The 24,073-nt window shown below is 37.9% G+C and overlaps 1 protein-coding gene across 1 annotated transcript in view; it reads left to right on the forward strand.

Annotated features, from left to right (window-relative positions):
- GUCY1A2 (guanylate cyclase 1 soluble subunit alpha 2) overlaps positions 1-18,268 on the forward strand; it is a 205,804-nt gene extending 187,536 nt beyond the window's left edge. Inside the window, exon 8 of the mRNA XM_070943950.1 lies at positions 18,035-18,268. Coding sequence (XP_070800051.1) covers positions 18,035-18,242 — 208 coding nt within the window. The 3' untranslated portion in view covers positions 18,243-18,268. The remainder of the gene's footprint in view (positions 1-18,034) is intronic.
- Positions 18,269-24,073: the final 5,805 nt, after the last annotated feature.

The raw sequence follows: 24,073 nt of genomic DNA on the forward strand, positions 1-24,073 counted from the left end.
CAAAGGCACATGGAACAGTATTACTTTCTCAGCAAAGGTGGTCCCTATTTTTCTACCTGCATTTTTTACGTGCTATCGAACCACTAGGTTGGCAGAAGCTGGGATAAGTAACGGGAGCTCACCCCGTTAAGCGGTGCTAGGGATTCGAACTGCTGAACTGCCGACCTTTCGATCGACAAACTCAGCGTTTTAGCCACTGAGCCATCGCGTCCCTTTGTAAACAGGGTAGTCCTTCCTAAATTCCTTCTGGGATGAAAATCTCACAAATTTGTTCTCCTTTGTGGAAACAGGAAATGCTGTTCCCATTATAACAACCTACTCAATCCAATGCACAAGCTGCTTGTTCAGGATATAATAGCAATAGCACTTAGACTTATATATCACTTCATAGTGCTTTACATTCCTCTCTAAGCAGTTTACAGAATTGAGCATATTGCCCCCAACAATCCTGGGTCCTTATTTTCCTAGCATCAGAAGGATGGAAGGCTGATTCAACCTTGAACCGGTCAGGATCGAACTCCTGAAATGAGCAGTGAATTAGTATGTATCATATATTATATATTATAAAATGTATGCCCCAAATGAATTTCAGAGCAAAACAAAAACCACTGTCAATAGTTACAGGTCTACTTTCAAATTGTTGTTTCCTTGGATTATATATGATACACTCTGTTTATTTAGAAAATTCCACCTCATTGGTTTATAGCCAGTGGCTCTAATCAAGATACCTCATGCTCCGTAGGGAGCAGCAGGGAACACGTGTCTCTTACTGCACACGAGGGATTTTCACTCCATCTTTTCTGAAAAGTGAACAGATTTGTCCTGCTAATAGCACTGAAAACTTTCGAAAGGTGCACCACTTTCCATGTTTAATCTGTTCTGCAGGCAGAACTTGTTTCTGTGCTTGGATTGTTCCTGTTAAATCAACTAACAATTTAAGTGCCTCGTTTTACAGAAAACAATGCCTTTCATTTGCAGGCCATTATAAAACAAAGGGAGCAGAACTTAGTTAATTTGGATACGGTAGAGAACTTATTTGTGAAATGCCAGCTCTTTGCTAAAATAGGTACCATATGTGTGTAATTCAGTGTTTCTTCATTTTCTCCCCTCTTTTTAAAGGAAAGCCATAATACAATATTATATCGAAACATCCAACTGTGATTTTTTAATCTTAGTTATATTTTCACCGAATTTGAAAAATATTAAAGTAATAAATCTGATATAGATTAAAGGCTTTATTCCATTCAGTACCCACACTGATTGTTTGAAAGGAGATGTGGTATGTGGAGGAACATAATGCTTAATTGCCATGGCATTAGGAAAAGAGAAAATCTTCAGATTATTTGAGGAGCTTTTTTTTTTCCTGTGGGTTGTAAGATCTTTATTTCCCATTTTCTTCCAATTAATTTAGAATAGTGTTAACATCTCACCCTATAAATGTGTGAAGTTGGTAACCGTGTGAAAGAGCCAGTCCACAGGTCCAAGTGCATGATTTGATCTTCTGTCAGGTGATTTCAGAAAAGCAGTTGATTGTGCTGAAAAGTGTTAGGTTGTCAATTGGTGTCATTAGAGTCCTTGTTCACATAAAGAATGATTTTGTTCAAATCCAATAATGAATACAGTGCTGTCAGTGATTGTAATTGTCAAATTAAAAAAATGTAAACTTTGATTTTTTTTCAAGCAGTGTTAACACTAGACAATCAACAGCAAACAATACCCTACTCAAGGAACTACTGAGGAAAAATTACACTCCCAACAGGGGTGGGTTCCACTTACCTCTTTACTAATGGTTCGCAGTGGGAGTGCGCACTTCTGTGCATGCGCAGATCATCCATGATGACGTCATGGCGGGTGGGCAGAGCCTCCCACCAGTTTTACTACCGGTTTTATAGAACCGAACTGAACCGGGAGCAACCCACCACTGACTCCCACCAACACAGACAGGGCAAACTACCTTATATAAACAGATCCTGCTCCCTTCTCACCATGGAGTTGTTACCTAGTTGGATAAGGAAATATCTGCAAGCAAACAACTAAACTCAGAGAGCACAAAGAACTGCACAGTTCAACCTGACATACAGATTTTCCTCTTCTATTGGTTGTGGATCTTGTTCAAATCAGGATTAAGTGTCACCACTATTCCAGTGCCTATAGCATTATTTGATATACCCGGTCCATGAATGTCCATGGATAATTGGCAAAGGTGCAACATAAAACCAAGAATAATATTTTGATTTACGTAACACTAGAACTCGAGACTCAGGTGATTATAATTAATTAATATAATTCCAATGTTCCACCAACAATACATGTTGGCCATTAGTTTCCATGACTTTGGTAGAAATTAGATGGTTTTATGGCTAAATCTATGATGACTATATTTAATTTTTAGATTTATAGAAACAATACCATTAAATATCAACCATTACCAAACAACTGGGCATCCTACAGCTAGAAAACTGGTTATTGAAGGGGGGAGAGAGAATTGGACACTGTAATAGACCAACCTTCATTCTGAAACTTTAAAGTTGTCCTTTAATGATATACCATGATGCAAGTCCAAGAAAATCATTCCATATTTATACTGGTTTGGTATTTTTTGTCCTACCTGGAATCATTTAGATTAAATAAATGCATGGCAATTTGTAAACACAGTTGCTTTTCAGATAATAGATGTTACTGTACAGATGCTTTCTGGACAGGTCCTATTTACCCCTGTATATTTGACATTTCAAAATTAGATTTGACAGATTGAAAGGTCGGCAGTTCGGTGGTTCAAGTCCCTAGTGCCGCGTAATGTTACTTGTCCCAGATTCTGCCAACCTAGCAGTTCGAAAGCATGTAAAAAATGCAAGTAGAAAAAATAGGGAACATCTTTTGTGGGAAGGTAACAGCGTTCCATGCGCCTCTGGCATTTAGTCATGCTGGTCACATGACCACATAGACGTCTTTGGACAGCGCTGGCTCTTCAGCTTTGAAATGGAGATGAGCACCACCCCCTAGAGTCGGGAACGACTAGCACATATCTGCAAGGGGAACCTTTACCTTATTTGAGATTTAATCATAGGATCTTTGAGTTTGCTTAAGAAACTTTGGAGAGATTCTGTTGGTTGGTGTGCTACAGTGATACAAAAAGTTGTATATTTTTGGGGCAATTGGAAATACTTGGTTTACATGGCAGTGTGTTACATTTTATACATCGTGATGGTTATCTTCCAATAAGTCTTATATTTATTTCAATGTAAGATGCTGTACAGTTGTCTGTTTCTACCATTTGGAGTTCTGTGTTACTTTTTTTTTTTTTGCTCCTTTGAATAATGTTGCTATGCAGTTCCTTTTGTGGGCAGCTGTGCTATTGCTTTGGTAGTGAAATACTTGGTTATTGTGGGATGTTTTTCAGATGAACCTTTTTTGCCACTGTTTCCTCTGCTGATGTTCAGGAAAGTTGTGGGGGTTTTGTTATTTGTTTTTTATCTCTGTTTCTTTTTTATCATACAAAATGAATTGTCTACCTAATGCATCCATATTTATTTATTTATGTAATTTGCAGCTGAATGTAGTGGACTCTCAGGTATGAATCCTGAGATGAGTAAATCCATATGTGTTCTTCTGATTTGTATCTATATTTGTCTATTGAAGTGGAAATAAATGGTGAGCAAAGATCAGTAAATACCCTGAGCCAAATTTCACATATTCTATTGTGTTGTGCTGCTGCTATTAATAAGCTCCGCACCAAGCTGGTTACTGGATGCTCTTGCACATCGAATGCAATTCATCTATTGTGACTGGGAGCATTGTGGTTAATTGCAAAATCAATGTTGTGATGTCCCATGCAATCTTCAGATTGCACATTGATCATCCTTAATGCTGTGTGAGAGAAAACGAGAGTCCTCATGTTAGAAATGTTTGAAACAGTCTGAGATATTTGTCTTATTTTACCAAATAGCAATGCCAGTCCTGGAGCATACATGTTGTCTAACCAGAACCTGAAGTCAACTAGCTGCAGTCAAGGACAGAAAAATAGTAGGAGACAGATAAATGCCAAATGTTATGAGAATATAGTACATCTTATCATTCATAAACCAAATGCTACAGTTTTCATTTTTAGACATAATCTTCATTTGGTTATTGCAGCCTAAAGGGCCAATTTACCAGTAACTTCTCCTTTGTCAAAACTCATATGCTCTCAGACCAGAAGTGGGTTTCAGCAGGTTCTGACCAGTTCTGGAGAACCGGTAGCAGAAATTTTGAGTAGTTCGGAGAACCGGTAAATACCACCTTTGACTGGCCCCGCCCCCATCTATTCTCTGCCTCCCGAGTCCCAGCTGATTGGGGAGGAAATGGGGATTTTGCAGTAGCCTTCCTCTGGATTGGGGAGGGAATGGAGATTTTACAGTAGCCTTCCCCTGCCACGCCCACCAAGCCACGCATGCCATGCCCACAGAACCGGTAGTAAAAAATTTTGAAACCCACCACTGTCTCAGACATAATGCTTTTTTAAATGGTGGTAGCTTTCATAAGTACAGTCATTCAGCATGTATGCTCTCAGTTTAATAAATTTAATTTAATTTAAGACAATTCTTAAACTAGGGAGTGCGGTGCTTTAAGTCAAAGTTTGTTTTGCTGGTCTTGTCTTGTTTTAGCAGCTGTAAATATTCAAACCTTGGATAAACTGCTCAGTGTTGTGACTCAGGCCCAAGTAGTTAGTATTAAATACAAACAGTTCGAAAACAAACAGACTTTATTAGAACAGCTGAGAATTAATTCATTCTCAGCATAGTCCAAACTAAATTAAAGCAAATTCTTCAAAACACCATTCCTCAGTTTATTACCGACCTTGGGATAATTAGGCAAACTGCCAAAGACTTTTCTTGGCAAAAGTTCAGAAGCAGAAGACGCCGACAAGAAATGAATACAGTGAAAAAAGAAGCAATTCTCTCTCTGTTGTTTTCCAGCAAAGAGGTCAAAAGCCATTGCTGGTCTTTTTAAGCCTTATGGGAGGGGCCAATCATCTCTTGGCCCTACTCCCGAGTCATCCTCTCTGCTTTATCTGCTCTTATACGTGCACTAGGAACAGGGCTCCTCCTGTTCCTCTGCCTCTCTACTGTCAGCCTCTGAAGACTCCGAAGTCCGCATATCACTCCCCGATGGCCCTGGCCCCATCTCTGCCTCCGATGCAGAGCCCTCATCTGGGCCTTTCTCAGCCTCCAGGACTGGTCCATGTTCTTCCTCAGCCTCATCACTGTCTGACTCCGCTGCCAGCTCCGCAGACTACTGGCGGACCACAATACTCAGTGCCACACAGGTTAAACTCCAGAAGGCTGTAGCAAGATCACAACTGAATCAGTGAGACTTATCTTCTGTCCCTTAAGAACCATTTGTAAAATATGTCAGGTTTCTTGTCCTCTTAAACTATATCCTATCTTAGACAATGCTAAGTGTTACATACAGTATAGTCCCAAGGAAAAATGTTGTAGGAAACCAAACAAATCTGGCCTTGCAGAGAAACCAAGTTAGGTTTTTCTTCAAGTACAGGCAATTAACAGCCAGCTATGATATCTATATTTTAACAAACCAGCCAGTAATTGCTTTATCGTATTGCATTTTATATTCAACATTTATGCATTATTCAGGGGCAGTAGTGTATGAATTGTTCAGTTGCCTGAGAAATATAATGAGAGATAAAACTTTTAAAAATACATGAGCAATCATAATGGGTGGTTTATTATCATACTAATAACTTTTGCTGGTTGAGTTCGTTATTACTTCCGAGATAAATCTAACTTTTGATTGAAATTATCTGCATAACAATAATGTGCATAACAAGCTTTGGCTTGCAACAAAATGCAGGGTTTTGGTCAGTTAATTCTACAAAAAGAGAGTATGAGTATTTGCCGTTCTTGGTAGATAACAAACCACTCTAAATTCAACCATTGTAAACTTTTTTTTTTTTTTTTTGAGAGAGAGAGAGAGAGAAAGAGAAAGAGAAAAGGCAGATTACATTGAAGTCTGGCAATGAAAAGTCACTTTTTTCCATGTAGGAAAAATTAGGGAAGGGGTGTGTGTGTGTGTGTGTGTGTGTGTGTGTGTGTGTGTGTTTGTTTGTTTGTTTGTTTAGGTATAAAGATTCCCTCACACATGCGTGCTAGTCGTTTCCGGCTCTAGGGGCAGTGCTCATCTCCATTTCTAAACCAAGGAGCCAGCGCTTTCCGAAGACATCTCCGTGGTCATGTGACTAAACGCCGAAGGCGCACGGAACACTGTTACCTTCCTCCCAAAGGTGGTCCCTATTTTTCTACTTGCATTTTTTACGTGCTTTTCAACTGCTAGGTTGGCAGAAGCCGGGAGCTCACCCCATTACGCAGCGCTAGGGATTCGAACCACTGAACTGCCGACCTTCTGATTGACAAGCTCAGCATCTTAGCAATTGAGCCACCGTGTCCCTTCAAGGTGTAAGTATAGGTATATGTAAATAGATGGTTTTTAGTGCATACATAGAGGTGATTCTGAGTTCTGGTTTCTGGCCAAGTATATCCTTTAAGGTATCCTGATAGGTAGCAAGAATTTGGCTCTGTCAAGATCTCATGTGGTTAGGAAGATCTTTCTTATTACTGCATAGGTACAATCTACTCAGATACCTCTAGGTATAAAGTCAAATTAGTGTTATCAACAGACATCAGTGATCTCAGTATCATAAATCTGTTTTTGTTTTTTTGTTTTGTTTGATTATCCTCGTATGCTATTTGAATTCTTTGGTTGTGAGCTGCCTAGAGTTTGGTTTAAGGTAGCCAATCATGCAAATGTTTTAAATAGGTAAATGAATAATCACATACTTAATGTAGAATCTTTTTCAGACATCTAGTGAGGACCAAGATGGGTTCAACTAGGTTCAGTTTATTTTATTGGTACCTCTCAGTTCTAATAGTATACTGGAGATTCAGTAGGTTTGCACAGTGTCTAAAAAATGTAATTTAAATCATCCTGAGGGCACCATGTTGGAAAAGTCTCCCTGATATAATTGTATTCCTGCTTTGGGAATTGTTTTAACATTGACAAGAGAATAACAAGCCTAGAAATAAATTTCTTATTGTTTACTTACACAACACAAAACTAGCCTTCCAACTATTTCCATGTCCTATTTTTAACTGGCCACAGTTCTATAAAACAGTACTTAATGACAATGGATTAAGTTCCCACAATTCAAACTGACTTGTATATGGATTTGTAATTTTCTTGGAGTTGTTTCTGGGATAATTTCAACTTCCTGGACTGATCTACAGATGTGAAATTCCCTGGAGATCTCGCATTCCAGCATCAATCTAGATAGCTCTCTTGAGGTTACATACAAGCCAGCTGCCTGCTGATTGTAGTGTGCTAATACACAGTACTAGAAAAGACTCATTATTTTTCACAAAGGACAGATTTTTGTTTAGGGATTATCCCTAAAAGTGAGTTGTGCTCCTCATTAGTAATGAACTGGATTAGAAATTTAATCTGATTAAAAAAGATGAAATTTGTCCATTATTACAGTGATTTCCCACTTATTTTCTATTTATTTTCTAAATAGTAAATAATGATAAGGTAAAGGTAAAGTCGTTCCCAACTCTAGGTGGCAGTGCTCATCTCCGTTTCAAAGCCGAAGAGCCAGCGCTGTCCGACAGTGTCTCTGTGGTCATGTGGCTGGCATGACTAAATGCCAAAGACGCACAGAATGCTGTTACCTTCCCACCAAAGGTGGTCCCTATTTTTCTGCTTGCATTTTTTACGTGCTTTCGAACTGCTAGCTTGGCAGAACTGGGACAAGTAACGGGAGCTCACCCCATTACGCGGCACTAGGGATTCGAACCGTGAACTGCCAACTTTTCGATCGACAAGCTCAGCATCTTAGCCACTGAGCCACCGTGTCCCTTGAATAATCATAGAAATATCTAATTTATATGGCCAGGTATATAGGGAAGAACTGAGTCATATAAAAGTTGGAGTCAATTATTAATAATGATAAAATAAGTGCAATAATTAATGTAAAACGTTCCTTTTTTTCTAATGGTCACCCATAATTTATTTGAAAGTTATGGTAGATTTTTTTTAAAAAATAATATCTAAAATATTTCCCATTTCAGAATATCTTTCTGTATTACATGGATTTGATCACAGCTAGCTGAGTGAGTTTCCCACTAATTCTGCCATAATTTTTAATATTCCGATTTTCCCCCTCAAAATTCTTGTTTTTTTGGTTTGTTTGACTTGGTCAGGGAGGCAACAATAGCATTCCATTACAGATACAAAAAAGTCCTTACTGTTATTGGACCCTTTTTTCTCAAAACAGAAAAAAAGAGAAAATGAATTTGATTAGTATAAGGCTATTTAATAAAAGATGCCTTATTTCCATGATGGCAAATCTATGGCATGCGTCCCAGAGTGGCACATAGAGCCCTCTCTGTTGGCATGTGCGCCGTTGCCCCAGGTCAGAAACGCTCCATGGCGTTTCTTCCATGACCTTTTGTTTTCCTTCCAAAGATGAAACAGAAGCTCACGAAAGAAAAGGATCTTACCCAGTGGTGAAATCCAATTTTTTTTACTACCGGTTTTGTGGGCGTGGCTTGGCGGGCATGGCAGGGGAGGGATATTGCAAAATCTCCATTCCCACCCCACTCTGGGACCAGTTAGAGGTGATATTTACCGGTTCTCCGAACCACTCAAAATTTCCGCTACCAGTTCTCCAGAACCTGTCAGAACCTGCTGGATTTCACCCCTGATCTTACCACTTACCGCGCTGCCGGTGATGGGATGCCCTGCTGGGCAGCTGGTCTTCGGGTTTCTGCTGCGCATGCACACATTTCTGTGCATATGCACTCTTGTGCATGTCCACACATGTCCGCATGTGCATGCCCATGCGTGCATGTCTGCACATGCATGCCACACCCATGTCCGTCCGTATATGCGTGAATTCATGTGCATCTTTCAGTTTGGCATGTATGCACACGCAGTTTGGGTACTCGATGCCTAAAAGGTTTGCCATCACTGCCAATTATTTTATTTAGTTTTATCTCATTATCTGAAGTTATATTACTTGTGCAGAACACACTGAGGGATTTAAAATGGCTTCATACATAGACATAATAAGTTTTATACAGTTTTGACAGCTAAAAGATACGGTTTTGCCAACAAGCTGAGGGTCCATTCAAATTCGTCACGGTCAAATAGCATCACGGTCTGAACTTTGCCATGAGCCAAGTAGCCTGCTAGTTTCAAAATATCTAATTCCCAAGTGCACACTTGCTTATTTATCCCACGCTGCTCTTCCTTAATACAATATGTGCTTTCTATTTTAGGCACAGTGTTTACATTAGTCTTGTTTAGATGGGCCATCCAGACATTATGTGGACAGACATTATGTGTAGATAAATCCTCTACCGCACCCAATAGTCTAATAAAAAATACTATTTTTGTTTATATGTTTCTAACTTTAGAAGTAATATTTTGAAGATGGTAGTGCTTTGCCAACATCACAGTGGCAAAACAAATTACTTGTAGAATAGCATGCTGTAAATATTGGGTTGTTTTTTTTTTCACCAGTATGATTAAAACACTCATGAGTTTATTTATCTTCTCTTTCTTTCCAACAAACCAAATATAAATTTCTCTGGACATAATTGAAACAAGGTATGCTATGGCTTATTGCAGTGTTTTTCAACCCCCATCATTATTCTGGGAGAAACGGTTCTGTACTATAGGAGGGGTTTCATTTGTTTTCATAAATTAGATGTATATCCTGTCTTTTCTCTGAAGGTAATGCATTTTCCTCATTAGAGTCACCCCTCATTATACTACACCAGTTCTGTGAAAAAGAGTCAGCAAGCAAAATGGTTAATTAAGCCTCGATCTTTGTGATTCCACTCAACAAGGGTACTGCCACACTGAGTGGAAGAAAATAAGACAATATTTGTTTCCTTTCTCTATTTGTGCATATGTTTCCTATTCAGTTTCATCAACAGTTGAATCACACCACAAAACAGGCAATGGGAAAGTATTCTTCACCACACCAGTGTCCAAACCATATGGTCCATGAACTTCCCCATTGTTCATCCAGCATCTGAACAGACTACCTCAAACTGCCTAATGTCATTAGCGATCATTTTAGTTCAACTGAATTTGACAGAGCTAATGACCAAACCTTTTGAACCAAGAACAAAAAAAATTGTCAGATTAAATGATGCAGATATGGAATGTATTCAGGCTCGTTTATTTCCTGCTGTTTCTCCTCCTCTCTTCCTTCTGTATTCAGAGGAGAAGATTGAAAACTTGTGATGCTCATCTGCTTTTTCAGTTAGCACCTTGGATTTTATCTTTCTCAGCTGGGCGGACATGGCTGATGGTTCATATCTCTCACTTATATGGTCTGAGGGACTTCATATTATAGCAGTTAGCTACCCAGAGAAAGATGCATGTGTGAATTACAACTGACTTTCACATTATATCCGCTTAGAGTAACACTGTTGTATATCCCTTTGGATTTGTGCCATTCTCTGCATTTAAACATTTTAAAAATCTGACTGTCACTCCCAAAGCACAAGGGATAATGCCACCTCAGCTGTATAATTTATGTGGGTTCTCATTTTACCTGAGAAAGGAATTAGAGGGAATCCTATAATATTAATGTGATGCTTGAGAATTAGGCAGGTATTAGAATCAGTGGTGAAATTCAAAAATTTTTACTACCAGTTCTTTGGGCATGGCTTGGTGGGCATGGCAGGGGAAGGATACTGTTAAAATCTCCATTCCCTCCCCACTCCAGGGGAAGGATACTTCAAGGATACCCCAGAATTGTGTAAGATCTCTGATCTCTATGTATTTCACTGTGCCCTCAAAACCTTGTTGTTCCGCCAGGCCGGGCTATCAATGTAAAGATTTTAATTGGTTTTAAATATGGGATTTTAAATTTGGGGTTTTATATATTTTTTTTTAATTTGATTTATATGCCGCCCTTCTCCAGAGACTCAGGGCGGCTTACAATGCGCTAAGCAATAGCCTTCATCCTTTTGTATATTTATACAAAGTCAGCTTATTGCCCCCACAACTGGGTCCTCAATTTACCTACCTTAGAAAGGATGGAAGGCTGAGTCAACCTTGAGCCTGGCGAGATTCAAACCTGCAGTAATTGCAGGCAGCTGGTCTTAATAACAGGGTGCTTTAGACCACTGTACTACCAAGGCTCTTGTATAATAATATAATATAATAATTGAGCCAATTATTTAATAATTTTAATTATTTTTAAATTTTGTCTGTCTTTGTGCTTTTAATCAGGCTGTACACTGCCCTGAGTCCTTCGGGAGAAGGACGGTATAGAAATAAAATTAATAAATAAATAATAAATAAATAATAATAAATAAATAAATAATAAAATCCCCATTTCCTCCCGATCAGCTGGGACTCGGGAGGCAGAGAATAGATGGAGGCGGGGCCAGTCAGAGGTGGTATTTACCGGTTCTCCAAACTACTCAAAATTTCCGCTGCCGGTTCTCCAGAAACCTGCTGAAACCCACCTCTGGTACAGTCAGATCAATTTATGCTTTACGACTATGTCACTTAGTGACAGCAATTCTGATCCCAATTACTGTCATAAACAGCAACTGTATAGGCACCTGAGTATTAAAGGATTTCTGACCTTCTGCATAGTCCTAAGATATTTGTGTTCTTAAAATATGTAGCAGCCTTAACAAAAAAAAACTTTTTAAGAAAACAGATTCATTATCTAGCATTAGTATATTCCACCAGTGTTGCTTCTTGCATGACTTTAAAACATCTTTGAAATTCATTGTAAACCCATGTATGGCAATCAATCCTCAAAGAATTTGTACAAAGTATTTGAAGAACAAACTGTGTTTACTTAGATACAACAGCTGAAAAATGCAGTTTAGCTATTAACTAGCCCTGAGTGAGCTGTAGCCCTTCCTATTGGAAGTTTTCTTTAACATTACTTTCATTTCAATACCCGCTTCATTTTACTCACTCTGGTTTGATTGATATACAGTAACTGACAGATCAATCATAGAAAAAAAGGGGGTAGATAGATAGGCAAATCATACTTGATGCAACTCTTGATCTGCCATTCAGCCGGTGACAAGACAACCAATTTATTCTAGAGGAGCACAGAAATCTAAAGCTGCAATCACTTGAAATAGCCAACTTATAAGTTCTTCCAAGCACTCTGTTATTGGTGGAAAGCCAGGCAGTATTAATGACAGAGTTGATTTATCAGCTCTCATTTCACCTGATTGCAGCTGTTCTTGCTTCAGTTAGCCATGCTGGTTATCAAAGTTAGTCTACTGCAGTGAGCTTCCATGTTGACATGAGTAAAATATCCAAACCATCTGACATTTTACATCCTTGTCTATTTGTTTCTGAACTCAAACGTTATGTTGCTCTATTGCTCCCTTAATATATAGAAAACAAAGTTATAAAAAGGAAGAATCACTAAACAGGACCAGGAACCATGATACTTGTGGACATTTCTCTTGGTGTGTGCTATGACACCTGGTCTACCCCAACATGTAGGAGGGGGCATTCTGCTCCCTTTTGCCTTTCAGCTCCAATCCAGGAGCCCTCAACCAGTCACATTCACGACAAACCATTTTATACCAAATTTATATTTTGCTGATAAAGTAATAAAGGGAAACTAGTATAGATCTATTTCAAGTTATTTAGCTCTCATCAGCTAGCCATACCCTTACTCGGATTTGAACCCCTGGCTCAAGCTGATGAAGGGAGGAGAACTTGTGGCTCAGAGGTTAATTCAACTGCCTAACATGCAGGAAGCCCAAGTTTGAATCCGAGTAAGGGTATGGCTAACTGATGAGAGCTAAATAGCTTGAAATAGATTTATACTAGTCTCCCTTTATTACTTTATCAGCAAAATATAAATATAATTTTAGGTCTTTGGTTATTCGGGTTTCCTCCCACGTAAAATTGGAGGTGTCTTGGCAACGTTTCGACGAAGTCTCATTCGTCATCTTCAGGCTGGTGTTTTCGGCTTCGTGCTTCTAGGAACACATCTCCACCCAATCAGAACACAGCCAAGCTCCCACCCAATCAGTTCACACCCCCACTGGCAGTTAAAAGGAAGAAACAGCTGCGATCACACACATTGCTCCTAGAAGCACGAAGCCGAAAACACCAGCCTGAAGATGACGAAAAACCTTGGCTACGTAGGGAAAACCTGGCTAGAAGAAAAACATATATATAACAGTGTTATCTGTTTTGTGAGAAGTTGCAGAAGATGCTCTTAAAATTCTATATCAGACCATTGGCCTAAAACCATTGCCTCTTTCTGGCTTACATCTAAAGAATCTCATTCAAACATTCAAACAAGCTATGAAAGTCTTTCTCCTAGGCCCCGTGAGAAAGGGGGGAAAGATTAATAGCTACATATTTGCTAAGCTGTCTCCTATTTTGTTTTATTTTTTGTGCTTAAGGAGGACCCTAAAAGTGTTTTGATTTCAAAATTCAAATGCAGAGTAGAAAGCAATAAGGAGGAAGAACAAGGTTGTAGAACACTGAATGAGAAGTCTTTCTGCTCTATTCCTCAGAAGGTATCTCCCAACCCAAGTTTCCTGCACAGCTACAGTAGTGGCCAAAATTGTGGAAACCTTTTGGGAAAAGTATATTTTCTAAAATTAGCTAATAACACAACTTTTTTTTTTTGGAGTAGTACCATAAAATTATATATCAATGGAAAGATAATTTAATCAAGAATGTAATGGAATAACTTTTGTGAAGGATTTGCTATTAGAATAGCAATTAACAGTATAAAGAAGAAAAGTGAAACACATAGAAAAAATAAGATATACAAAAATGATCACCATAGAAAAAACGAAATATACAAAAATTATCACCATCTCAGTTAATACTTAGTTGGGTAACCTTTAGCATGAATTATGGCCTTACAACGTCTTCCCATGGGGTGAACCAAGTCTTTTAGTTCTGCAGCTGTTATAATGTGAAACCAAGATCGAATGATTGCTTCTATTAACTGGGTTTTATTGCTGGGTCGCTTCTGACTAATAAGTTTCTTTAGTCGGCTCCATAGATTTTCAGTTGGGTTAAGGTCTGGACAATTCCCAGGCCATTCCAGCAGTGGAATATGATTATCTTTAAACTCCCCCCCCCCAAAAAAAAGGTGTTATTAGCCATCAGATCTCAAAAATACACTTTTCCCAACAGATTTCCACAATTTTGGCCACTACTGTATATGGGCAACTGGCCATATCATTCAACACAATTCCCTAGTCCTGAAGGATATACAGTTAGTGCTCAAGTTACAACAGTTCATTTAGTAACCGAAGTTACAATGTCACTGAAAAAAGTGACTTATGACTGTTGCAGCATTCCCATGGTCACATGATCAAAATTCAGATGCTTGGCATCTGACTGGTTGCAGTATCAGAGCATCATGTGATCACCTTTGGCGACCTCTGACAAGCAAAATCAATAGGGAAGCCAGAATGACTTAATAACTGTGTTACTAACTTAACCATTGTAGTGATTGACTTAACAACTGTGGCAAGAAAGGTTGTAAAATGGGGCAAAATTCTCTTAAATGTCTCATTTAGCAACAGAAATGTTGGACTCAATTGAGGTGGTAAGTCGAGGACTCCCTGTATTCTTTGTCAACTGAAAGAGAAAAACCAACCTTTATCTCTTCCTTTGGTTGGAATCTTTATAAATATACCTAGTGAGAGATACATTTGATTGATGTGTTTATTGCCACTGCAGCCAAGCAAATAAAAACAATAAATTTTTTATTATATGTGCACTGTTTTAATTTTTTTTCTTTTTGAGCTGCCTTGTGCATTTTTATTAAATGAAAGTGCAGGTATAATTTTAAATAAATGTCAAATGGAAAACGCATTTTTGCATCAGTCAGATCAATTGAATTGCTAGCTTCACAGAGCATTTGTTTACTATCTCAAAAGCACCATTCTATGCATGGTGCACAAGAGAACAGCTATCTAAAAATCCATTTCAATTTATGTGTAAACAAACAAATGGATAATTAAAACTCGATAAACCATAGAATCGTTGTTAACATTATTTATTGTTTCATTTTCCATCCACAGAACCATCAGTGCATTTCTCAACAGCAACACATAACTCCAGAGTTAAAAAGTAGATGTTATGCCATGTTACCATTTTCAACTATTTTTTACTTAAAATGAGTCAAGATTATAATCCTTTGGGTATTTTTTTTAATCAGAAGACGTTTTTAATTTATGTGCTGGTATTTCCAGTATATCTTCTAATAAATGTTCAAGAAATGTGCATTCCTCTCTGCTGTACCGATGGTTGTAGCTATGTACAAAGTTCAATCTGCTATGCCAATATCAACCTTTAAAGTCAAGTGCTGGCAATCCTCCACCAATTTACATAAAGTCTTAAGTCAGTTTTCTGCATTATTAGACAACATTATTTGAAGAGCCAAAAGGCAGCATCCTGAAAGATTCAAATTACTACTAAGCTATAAACTAGGAACAAATAAAAGGATAGGATAGGATAGGATAGGATAGGATAGGATAGGATAGGATAGGATAGGATAGGCTAGGATAGGATAGGATAGGATAGGATAGGATAGGATAGGATAGGATAGGATAGGATAGGATAGGATAGGATAGGATAGGATAATAGAGTTGGAAGGGACCTTGGAGGTCTTCTAGTCCAACCCCCTGCTTAGGCAGGAAACCCTACACCACTTCAGACAAATGGTTATCCAACATCTTCTTAAAAACTTCCAGTGTTGGAGCATTCAAAACTTCTGGAGGCAAGTTGTTCCACTGTTTAATTGTTCTAACTGTCAGGAAATTTCTCCTTAGTTCTAGGTTGCTTCTCTCCTTGATTAGTTTCCACCCATTGTCCTGCCCGCAGGTGCTTTGGAGAATAGCTTGACTCCCTCTTCTTTGTGGCAGCCCTTGAGATATTGGAACACTGCTATCATGTCTCCCCTAGTCCTTCTTTTTCATTAAACTAGACATACTCAATCCCAGCAACCGTTCTTCATATGTTTTAGCCTCCAGTCCCCTAATCATCTTTGTTGCTCTTCTCTCCACTCTTTCTAGAGTCTCCACATCTTTTTTACATTGTGGCGACCAAAATTGAATGCAGTATTCCAAGTGTGGCCTTACCAAGGCATTATAAAGTGGTATTAACACTTCACGTTTGAACTGGAATAATTGAAGTAGAATGGAATGAAAATTGAGAATAGGCAATGCAAGGCTGGACCTCTGAGGAACCAGTTCAAAATATGTATACATGTAGCTATATAACCAAATCAAAGCATATGGCCATTCAAACTCAAAAACTGCGACCCTCAGCAGTTAATACAGAATTGCAACCAGTACAAAAATAATATGGCAGACAGCCACTGCAGGACAACAATCTCCTTCTGCGGATGACTGCCTGAGCAGGAGTCCTAATCAAATGAGTATTAGTCAGCCAGTGTACAGTAACTAATAGTAAGGTTTGAACATCTCTGGGAGGAAAATGATAGCCATTCTAAATTCAAAGGCCACTATTACATAGAGCGCAATAAAGGACACAGACATAACAACTAGTCCTAGTAGAATATGCTTGGCATGATGGATTGTCACGTGTGAGGTTTTTCTAGAGGAACATTGCTTAATAAAAAAATATCTAAAGATATTAATCTTTGAGAACTAAGTTCTCAAAGTTCTAAAAACTATAATTATTATTTTTCATATCATTTTATGAATTTCTTAAGGAAATTTATTCTAAAGAGTTTTACATTCCTGTAGAACAAGACTCAAAACTCTTTCTCTGTCTCTTTCTCTCTCTCATATTTTTGTCTGTCTGTCTGTGTATCTATCTATCTATCTATCTATCTATCTATCTATCTATCTATCTATCTAATGAAATTTTGCATGAAATTTTATATGAAGAGATGATAGTGTCAACTTTGTTTAGAATTTTGTTTCTCTCAACATGTGCTCATATTTACTACATGTTGATTTATTTTCACTAGTACTAATTCATTTATTCTTTTGTTAAACTTGTATGCCATCCATCTTTCCTAGAAAGAACTCTAGATGGCTTACCAGCCATGAAAGGAGCAAGATAAACCATTAAATATCAACACTAAAATTGACTTAAAAGTCAACCACACTATGGTAAGGAAGGGAGCAAGACACACACAGAGAAAAAACTCTAGTCTCTTGGTCTTCTGGAAGGGTCTTAAAACTTGGCTGTTCTGGTTGGCTTGGGTCCCAATGGTGCACTCTATGGTGAGATGATAGATGGTGCAAGAGAGAAAAAGTCCACCTCCATACTGTTCTTACACTTGGTTTTTAGTCTTTGTTTAATTCTTGTTAATTCTAATTGTTTTTGTATTTATATGTAATCTGCCCAGAGTCACTTAGATAGTGAGATAAATGGCATATAAATTCAATAAATAAATGAGAACTCATACTCTTGCTTTCAACTGACACTAGCATAGGGACACAATTATTGGGCTTTTCATATGAGTGGCAAATGCAGGTATTCCTGGAAACTCTTTTTTTTTCCCTGCTGTCACCAAACGTATTGATAGAATAGAGTAGCGTAGCGTAGCGTAGCGTAGCGTAGCGTAGAATAGAATAGAATAGAATAGAATAGAATAGAATAGAATAGAATAGAATAGAATAGAATAGAATAGAATAGAATAGAATTTTTTATTGGCCAAGTGTGATTGGACACACATAATGCTCTCAGTGTATATAAAAGATGTTAGGAGATTGAGTAGTCCATGAAAGTACCATTTACCTGAAGAGTTTCTTTCCACATGTGCAAGAACCGAAGAACTGTGGCTTCAGATTGATCTGCTTGGCTTGGTCACTCTATTTGTTTAAGACAAAAAAACAATGACCAGTCAACTGGCTGAATCTCCAATCTTTAACTGTCTTTGTAAGCAACCTAAGGATGGAGTGCACTGCCTTTTGATAACCATTACTCAAAGTTGTCCCATTCTTGTCTTTTCCCTTACCTCCAGGCTTCTGAAAAAGGAAGAAAATTTTATCTTCATTCCTCGGTCCCGCGAAGAGCTTCCAGACAACTTTCCAAAGGAAATTCCTGGGATTTGTTATTTCCTGGAGGTCAGAACTGGTCAGAAGCAGCCAAAGTCTTCTGTCACATCTGCCAGAGTGAGAAAGATATCCTACAACATTGGCACCATGTTCCTTCGGGAAACGAGCCTATGAAGCCTGTTGCAGATCAAAGACTCATCAAAAAAGCACAAGCCCAGAACTGGGTCATGACAAGAGAGAGGAGATTCTTTCTTTTTCACTGCATTGTTCCAAGAAAAAGCAGTAAAAGCTGTGTGAAATGTCAGGCAATAATTCTTTTTAAAGGTGGGTGATTGTTGTCAGTAAACAAACTGGAAAGTGGCAAACAAGGGAGCAGGGATTTCTTTTCTTTCTTTTCTTTTCTTTTTTACAAAATTCAAATTAAAACAAAATATTTCTCTGTTGCCAGAGATCCTATTGGTCATAAGTGTCAGTGCGGTGGGGGTTTAGTTGGTTTTGTTTTAGAAAAGAAATCAGAATTAAACAACTGTGCTTGTGGAGATATCCCAATAAATCAGAGGTAGCTTGTAGCTGCCTGGTTTATCATTGGATGCTAACTCCTATCCACTAACATGGCCAGGGATAATGAGGGTCGTACCATATTAACATTAAGAGGGGCCGGGGTTGCTAACCATAACATCCATTAAAATAGAGTACTTTGTGGATTGTGTTGCTTTCTTCTAAAATGGGCCATTGTTGTATGCAAGTGTTGACTCCTTGCTACTGTTCTTATCCTCTTTTTATCTCAATAGAATCAGGAATTCTCCTGATCTTTTAATCATGTGCACCTAAACAATTTATACAAGAGTTGTAAACAGTATTAAGCCAAAGTTCAACCAGAGATTTCTCAGATTATGATACATTCCTACATTTGAGGGATTTATTGCTGTGGGTGAAAACATTTCTGGTTGATTGCCGTTCTTTAACCACTTCGTACAGATACTGTAAAGATTATTTATAACCTTTTTAGCAGAAGAAAATTTTAATTTGGGATATGATATATTAAGGATTTTACCCTTTTTTAAAACCTACGTTTCGCTTTTAGGGCAATATTCTATAGCAAATATGAAGCTGGCCAGCTTGTTTATATTTGATAGGTATCCAATTTCTTAAGTTGGGTGATTATGATATCCAATTTTATTGCCATTTGCAAAGAATGATATTTTAGTGATTTTCATTTTCTGCCATATGTTTTATCCATCCGTGCCCATGTTCACATTATTCATGCTAATAATAGACGTCCAATATTGGGAGAGTATTAAAAAAGCCATGCTGATCATGTCTGTGGAGATTCTGTCATCCAGGTCATAGTTGTCTCAAAGGTGCTTTTTTCTTCAAAAGGCAACTGGACTGTGTTTTTTTTGAGGAAGAAGAAGAAAACATTTTGCTTCTCATCCAAGAAGCTTCATCAGTTCTGATGGCAGGGATTGAATCCTGCCATCAGAATTGATGAAGCTTCTTGGATGAGAAGTGAAACATCTTCTTTTCTCTTCCCTTTTCAGAAGCTTAAGATAAAAGAAAAAACAGTCCAGTTGCCTTTTGAAGAAAAAAAAAAGCATCTTTGAGACCATGCCAAAGTAGCTGGAAGTAGACTATTCCAAAACAGAATCCTCAGTTACCCTGGTAGAATTTTAACCATTTACCCTGTTAATAAACCAGATTAGAAGGCTTCTCTGATATGCTTGTTACACTAAACCTAACTCTAATTAACACTGTTTCTTTCATTAGTAGGTAATGAAATACACCTAAAAGTATGTGATTAGTATTTTACCCCCTGAACGTCTCCCACATTGTTATGGTATGTCATATCCTTTGTTGTGTAGCTCACTCAATCTACTGTTACCTAGTTACTAGCATGGATTAAAATCTACAGCTATAAATATTGTTGGATTTAGAAAGTTTTGGGGGGGACTGATACATCTACAATAACTTTCATGCTTAATAATAATGAGACATATTTTAGAAACAACCCATACAATAAAATTCAGTCTTTGGAACTTCAAAATATTGATGTTAGTTGTAAAAAAAAAAAAAACATGAATGATGTTCAATGCCTTAGAAAGCTTGGTTCCATGTCTCTCTTTTATTATACTTTCACCACCCTGGTTATAAATATTGTTCTGTGGCTGTTAGAACATATTCAAGATTAAATAAGTTTAGTATTTGCACTTAGACTGCCAGTGTAAAATGACAGACTACTTTAGAGAATTCTGATATCTTGAGGTAACTTCTTCAGAATAAGGCATTCAGGCATGTCCACAGTAATGGTCAGTACTTCAAAATGGTAGGGGCAACCAAGCAATTGGAGGCCTGCATCTGAACCCGCCATTTTGAAGTCAATAACTGTTGCTGCAAATACCCCTGAAACCATTTGAGAACTATAGCTTGATAAATAATAAAAGTTCATTTAGATCTTTTGATCACCTTGTATCCATTTTTCATGCCGAATATTTCATGTTTTCCTTGTAAAATTTCAAAAAGTTATATCCTACACAAGATAGCTGAATATGCTGTATAATTTTATGCTTTTCTATAAATGTATTAACCACATGGTCACTCAAGCTTGAAAGTATATCAAGCAATATGGCTAACATTTAAATTATATGGCCGTTCGGATCTCAAGAATGGTAAGGAATCAAAGCTTTATGCAGTGACAAGACCAATAAATTTGTGGTGGCATTCGTTTTTTTTAGGGACTACAGCCTATTTTACCAGATGCATGCAGTATTTCCTTTGATAAACATGAATGCATAGGCTATACTTAATAAATATTGACAGAAATAAACAAGAGAGAATTTGTAAGGGATAGTATAAATTTTAGAATATTTTTTGTTGAGTTCAAAGATATTCAAAAATAAGAACAGGACTTTTTGTGTGTGTTCTGCATAAATTTACATTTCATGTTCTTTTTTGCCACAGTGTTTATGCTTTTTTTTTCTCTGTCAATGCAAACAGATCTCTCCCAAAAAAAATTATAACATTTCACCCAACAAAGTGGTGTCTAGTCCACAAAAGTCAGTGCCACAATAAATCTTGTTAGTTCTTAAAGATGCTGCAGGATTCTTAGCCACCTTGTGTGGCATAATTCAACACAGTTTCTATAGAATCTTGGTGATTTATACTTGTGTGATTCTTGATGTTTGAAGGTGAAACACAGGAGCACATTATATTTCTCCGTATCATGTCTCTGGAGTTTTCTCAACAGTTAGGAGAGGGCTGGTAAATCACTTCTGCAGTGATATCTACAACTGAATAGTAATTTGAAATTGACTCTGTCTGTGACTTACAAATGAGCACTCGAGTTCATATTTATACAGCAGTTCTGATGTTGAAAGCCAAACAGGGATTTAAGAAGACAGATGCTTGGTGCCCTTCACTGTAAAGGTTGACTCCCTCTAGATTCAAAAAGAGAGCAAGAGGTTTCCAAATCAGAAAAGAGGAGAGTTTTCAAAAATTCACAATCTTTCCAAAATACCCCAAAGAACAATGGTGCAGATGGCATCGTGCTTTGATTAGTCCAAAAAGGTACTACACCAGTCCATTTTTCCCAACAACTTGGATTATTCTAGCATGATGATCAAGACTGCAAGAAATCAATGAAACTCTTAAAAGATATTGTGCTCTTTAGCGCTAAGTGGAAATGTTTGGGAAAAGTTAAGTGAATAATCCAAGTTGGCAAAGCTGCAGAGACTATCTGGGTTAAAATAAGTGGTAGAAAAAATAAAAGCAATACTATTGTTGGTTTCTACCAATGGTGGGATCCTGCTGGTTTAACAACCGGTTCGGTGATTGCGCACTTCGAAAACTTACCTTCTGTGTTACTGCTGGGGAGTAACACAGCTGAGGCGTGGCAATCGGCACTGCCACGCAAATCAGCTGAGAAGATATAGGTCAGTAAAATGCAGGGGTGGGCAGGCGGGCAAGTGGGCAGGCCCACCTGATCGTCAGAGTGAACCAGTTCACTCCCAGCTGATCTTCGGAGCTACTGATTCGCCCAAATTGGTCCAAACCGGTAGAATCCCACCTCTGGTGTCTACCATAAGTCACCTAACCAAAGAAAAGATGTAGATAAAGCCTTACTAAAGCAAACTACAGATCTTTCCAAGGGCCATAAAAGTCATAATGGAGATTTTAATAATCTGCATCTGCTGGGGAACAAATTGTACAAAGCACAGTCTACTCACGAGAATTCAGGAGAAGAAAGTTTACAAAAAGATCGTCTGCCCTTAGACTTGATATTTTGCCTGGTAAAGTGACAGTGTAATATTGCATCCTTGATTTTAAGGAACAGCAAACACTGAGCAAACATACTTTTCAGTTCAGAAAAAAAAAGATGTAAATTTAGAATAAGGATAAGTGGGAATCTGTGATAAGAGTAGTTAATGGAACAAGATGCTCATAGAGGTGAGGGTTCTGAAGACAATTACAAGCCATTTCAGTGAGGAGAAAAAAATAGATGACAGATGACTAAGCCATATGGTTTACACAGAATGCTTAGTGAAAAAAAGAGCACACATGGACATAGATAGGACATAGATAGACAGCTTTCAGAAAGTGTGCAGGCAAGTAGATCAGAAATGTGGAAAAAAAGAAAGAAAAAAAAAACCAGAAGGAGCTATGGTAACGAAATGAAAAAAGAAAGGATACAATTCCAAAAAGTAATAAAGAAAAAAACAGGGTTCTCAAAACACTTCAGTTCAGTCTTCTCCAACAAAAAATAATATGCATTCCATCTGGAAATTGTGAAGAGCAATTTGAAGGCTTAGTTTGAGATTGACAAGCAGGGTCAGGAAATACCTCTTTACTTTGAATGTTTAAATCTTTGGGACAGATAAATGGTATCCAAAGGTAATAAAGGAACTTACTGATTATCTCTCTGAACCCTTATGAGAAATCCTTTGAGAAATCCTGCAGAGCTGAAGAAGTGCCAGATAATCTGAGAATAGCAAATGTTGATCCTGGTTTGAAAAGATGGGGTAGGTGGAGTAGGAAGAAGGATTTGACAAAATAGATAAGTTAAGACTGATTGCAATACTTGGGGAGATTTGGCTGTTTTGTTTTGTTTTGTTTTGTTTTGAGGTGTCTGAGTCAGGATTGATGGTCCTGAAGACTGCCTCAACAAGTTCTTGCAATTTTTCACGGCAAGATGACAGAAATGGCATTGTCGTGTCTGCTTCCCGGGGCTAAGTCAAAGTCACTAGATCACGGGCGCCAGCTGGCTTTGTACCTAAGGTATCTAATCTGAATTTACACTCTCCTGGGTTCTAGCCTTAATCACTAAAGGTAGTCCTCCACTTACAACCATTAATTTAGTGACTGGTCCTCAGACTACAAATATTGCACCATTCCTGCAGTCCCATAGGTCCTTGACAACCTGCATGAATTTATTATGACTGCGGTATCCTGGGATCATCAGGGTTATTGCCATTTCCAAACCTTTCAGCCAATTTTTGACAAGCAAAGTCAATGGGGGAAACTGGACTCGCTTAATGACTGCATGCTTCATTTAACCGTCATGGTTTGCTTAACAGCCATGGCAAAAAAAATAATAATTGTAAAATCAGGCAAGATTCATTTAACCACTGCCTCGCTTAGCAACAGATATTGCAATCTGCATTATGGTCCTAAGTCGAGGACTACCTGTATGCCAAACTGGCTCACAAGAAGGTTGTAGAACAGATCAAAAGAAGATCAGTTTGTAAACTCTTTGAAAACAATTGCAGTCAATTGAATTCAGCAAGGATTTGTCTACAGTATATTTTTGTTATAGTGTTTTTAATTGTTAGCTGTTCAGAGTCATGAACTTGGGCAGCAATACAAATTAAGTAAGAATAAATTTGCTAGACTCATATTCTGATCAGAATAGCATCTTAGTGGTTTGTGGGAATTTGAGCTAAACATTTGACAAAAGAATACCCTGACTTTCTAATTAGCAAGCTAATTAAGTCTGGGTTGGGTGGCATAAC

The sequence above is a fragment of the Pituophis catenifer genome, unplaced genomic scaffold, assembly GCF_029215685.1.
Source record: "Pituophis catenifer annectens isolate HBS135680 unplaced genomic scaffold, rPitCat1.0.hap2 SCAF_4, whole genome shotgun sequence".
NCBI lineage: Eukaryota > Metazoa > Chordata > Lepidosauria > Squamata > Colubridae > Pituophis > Pituophis catenifer.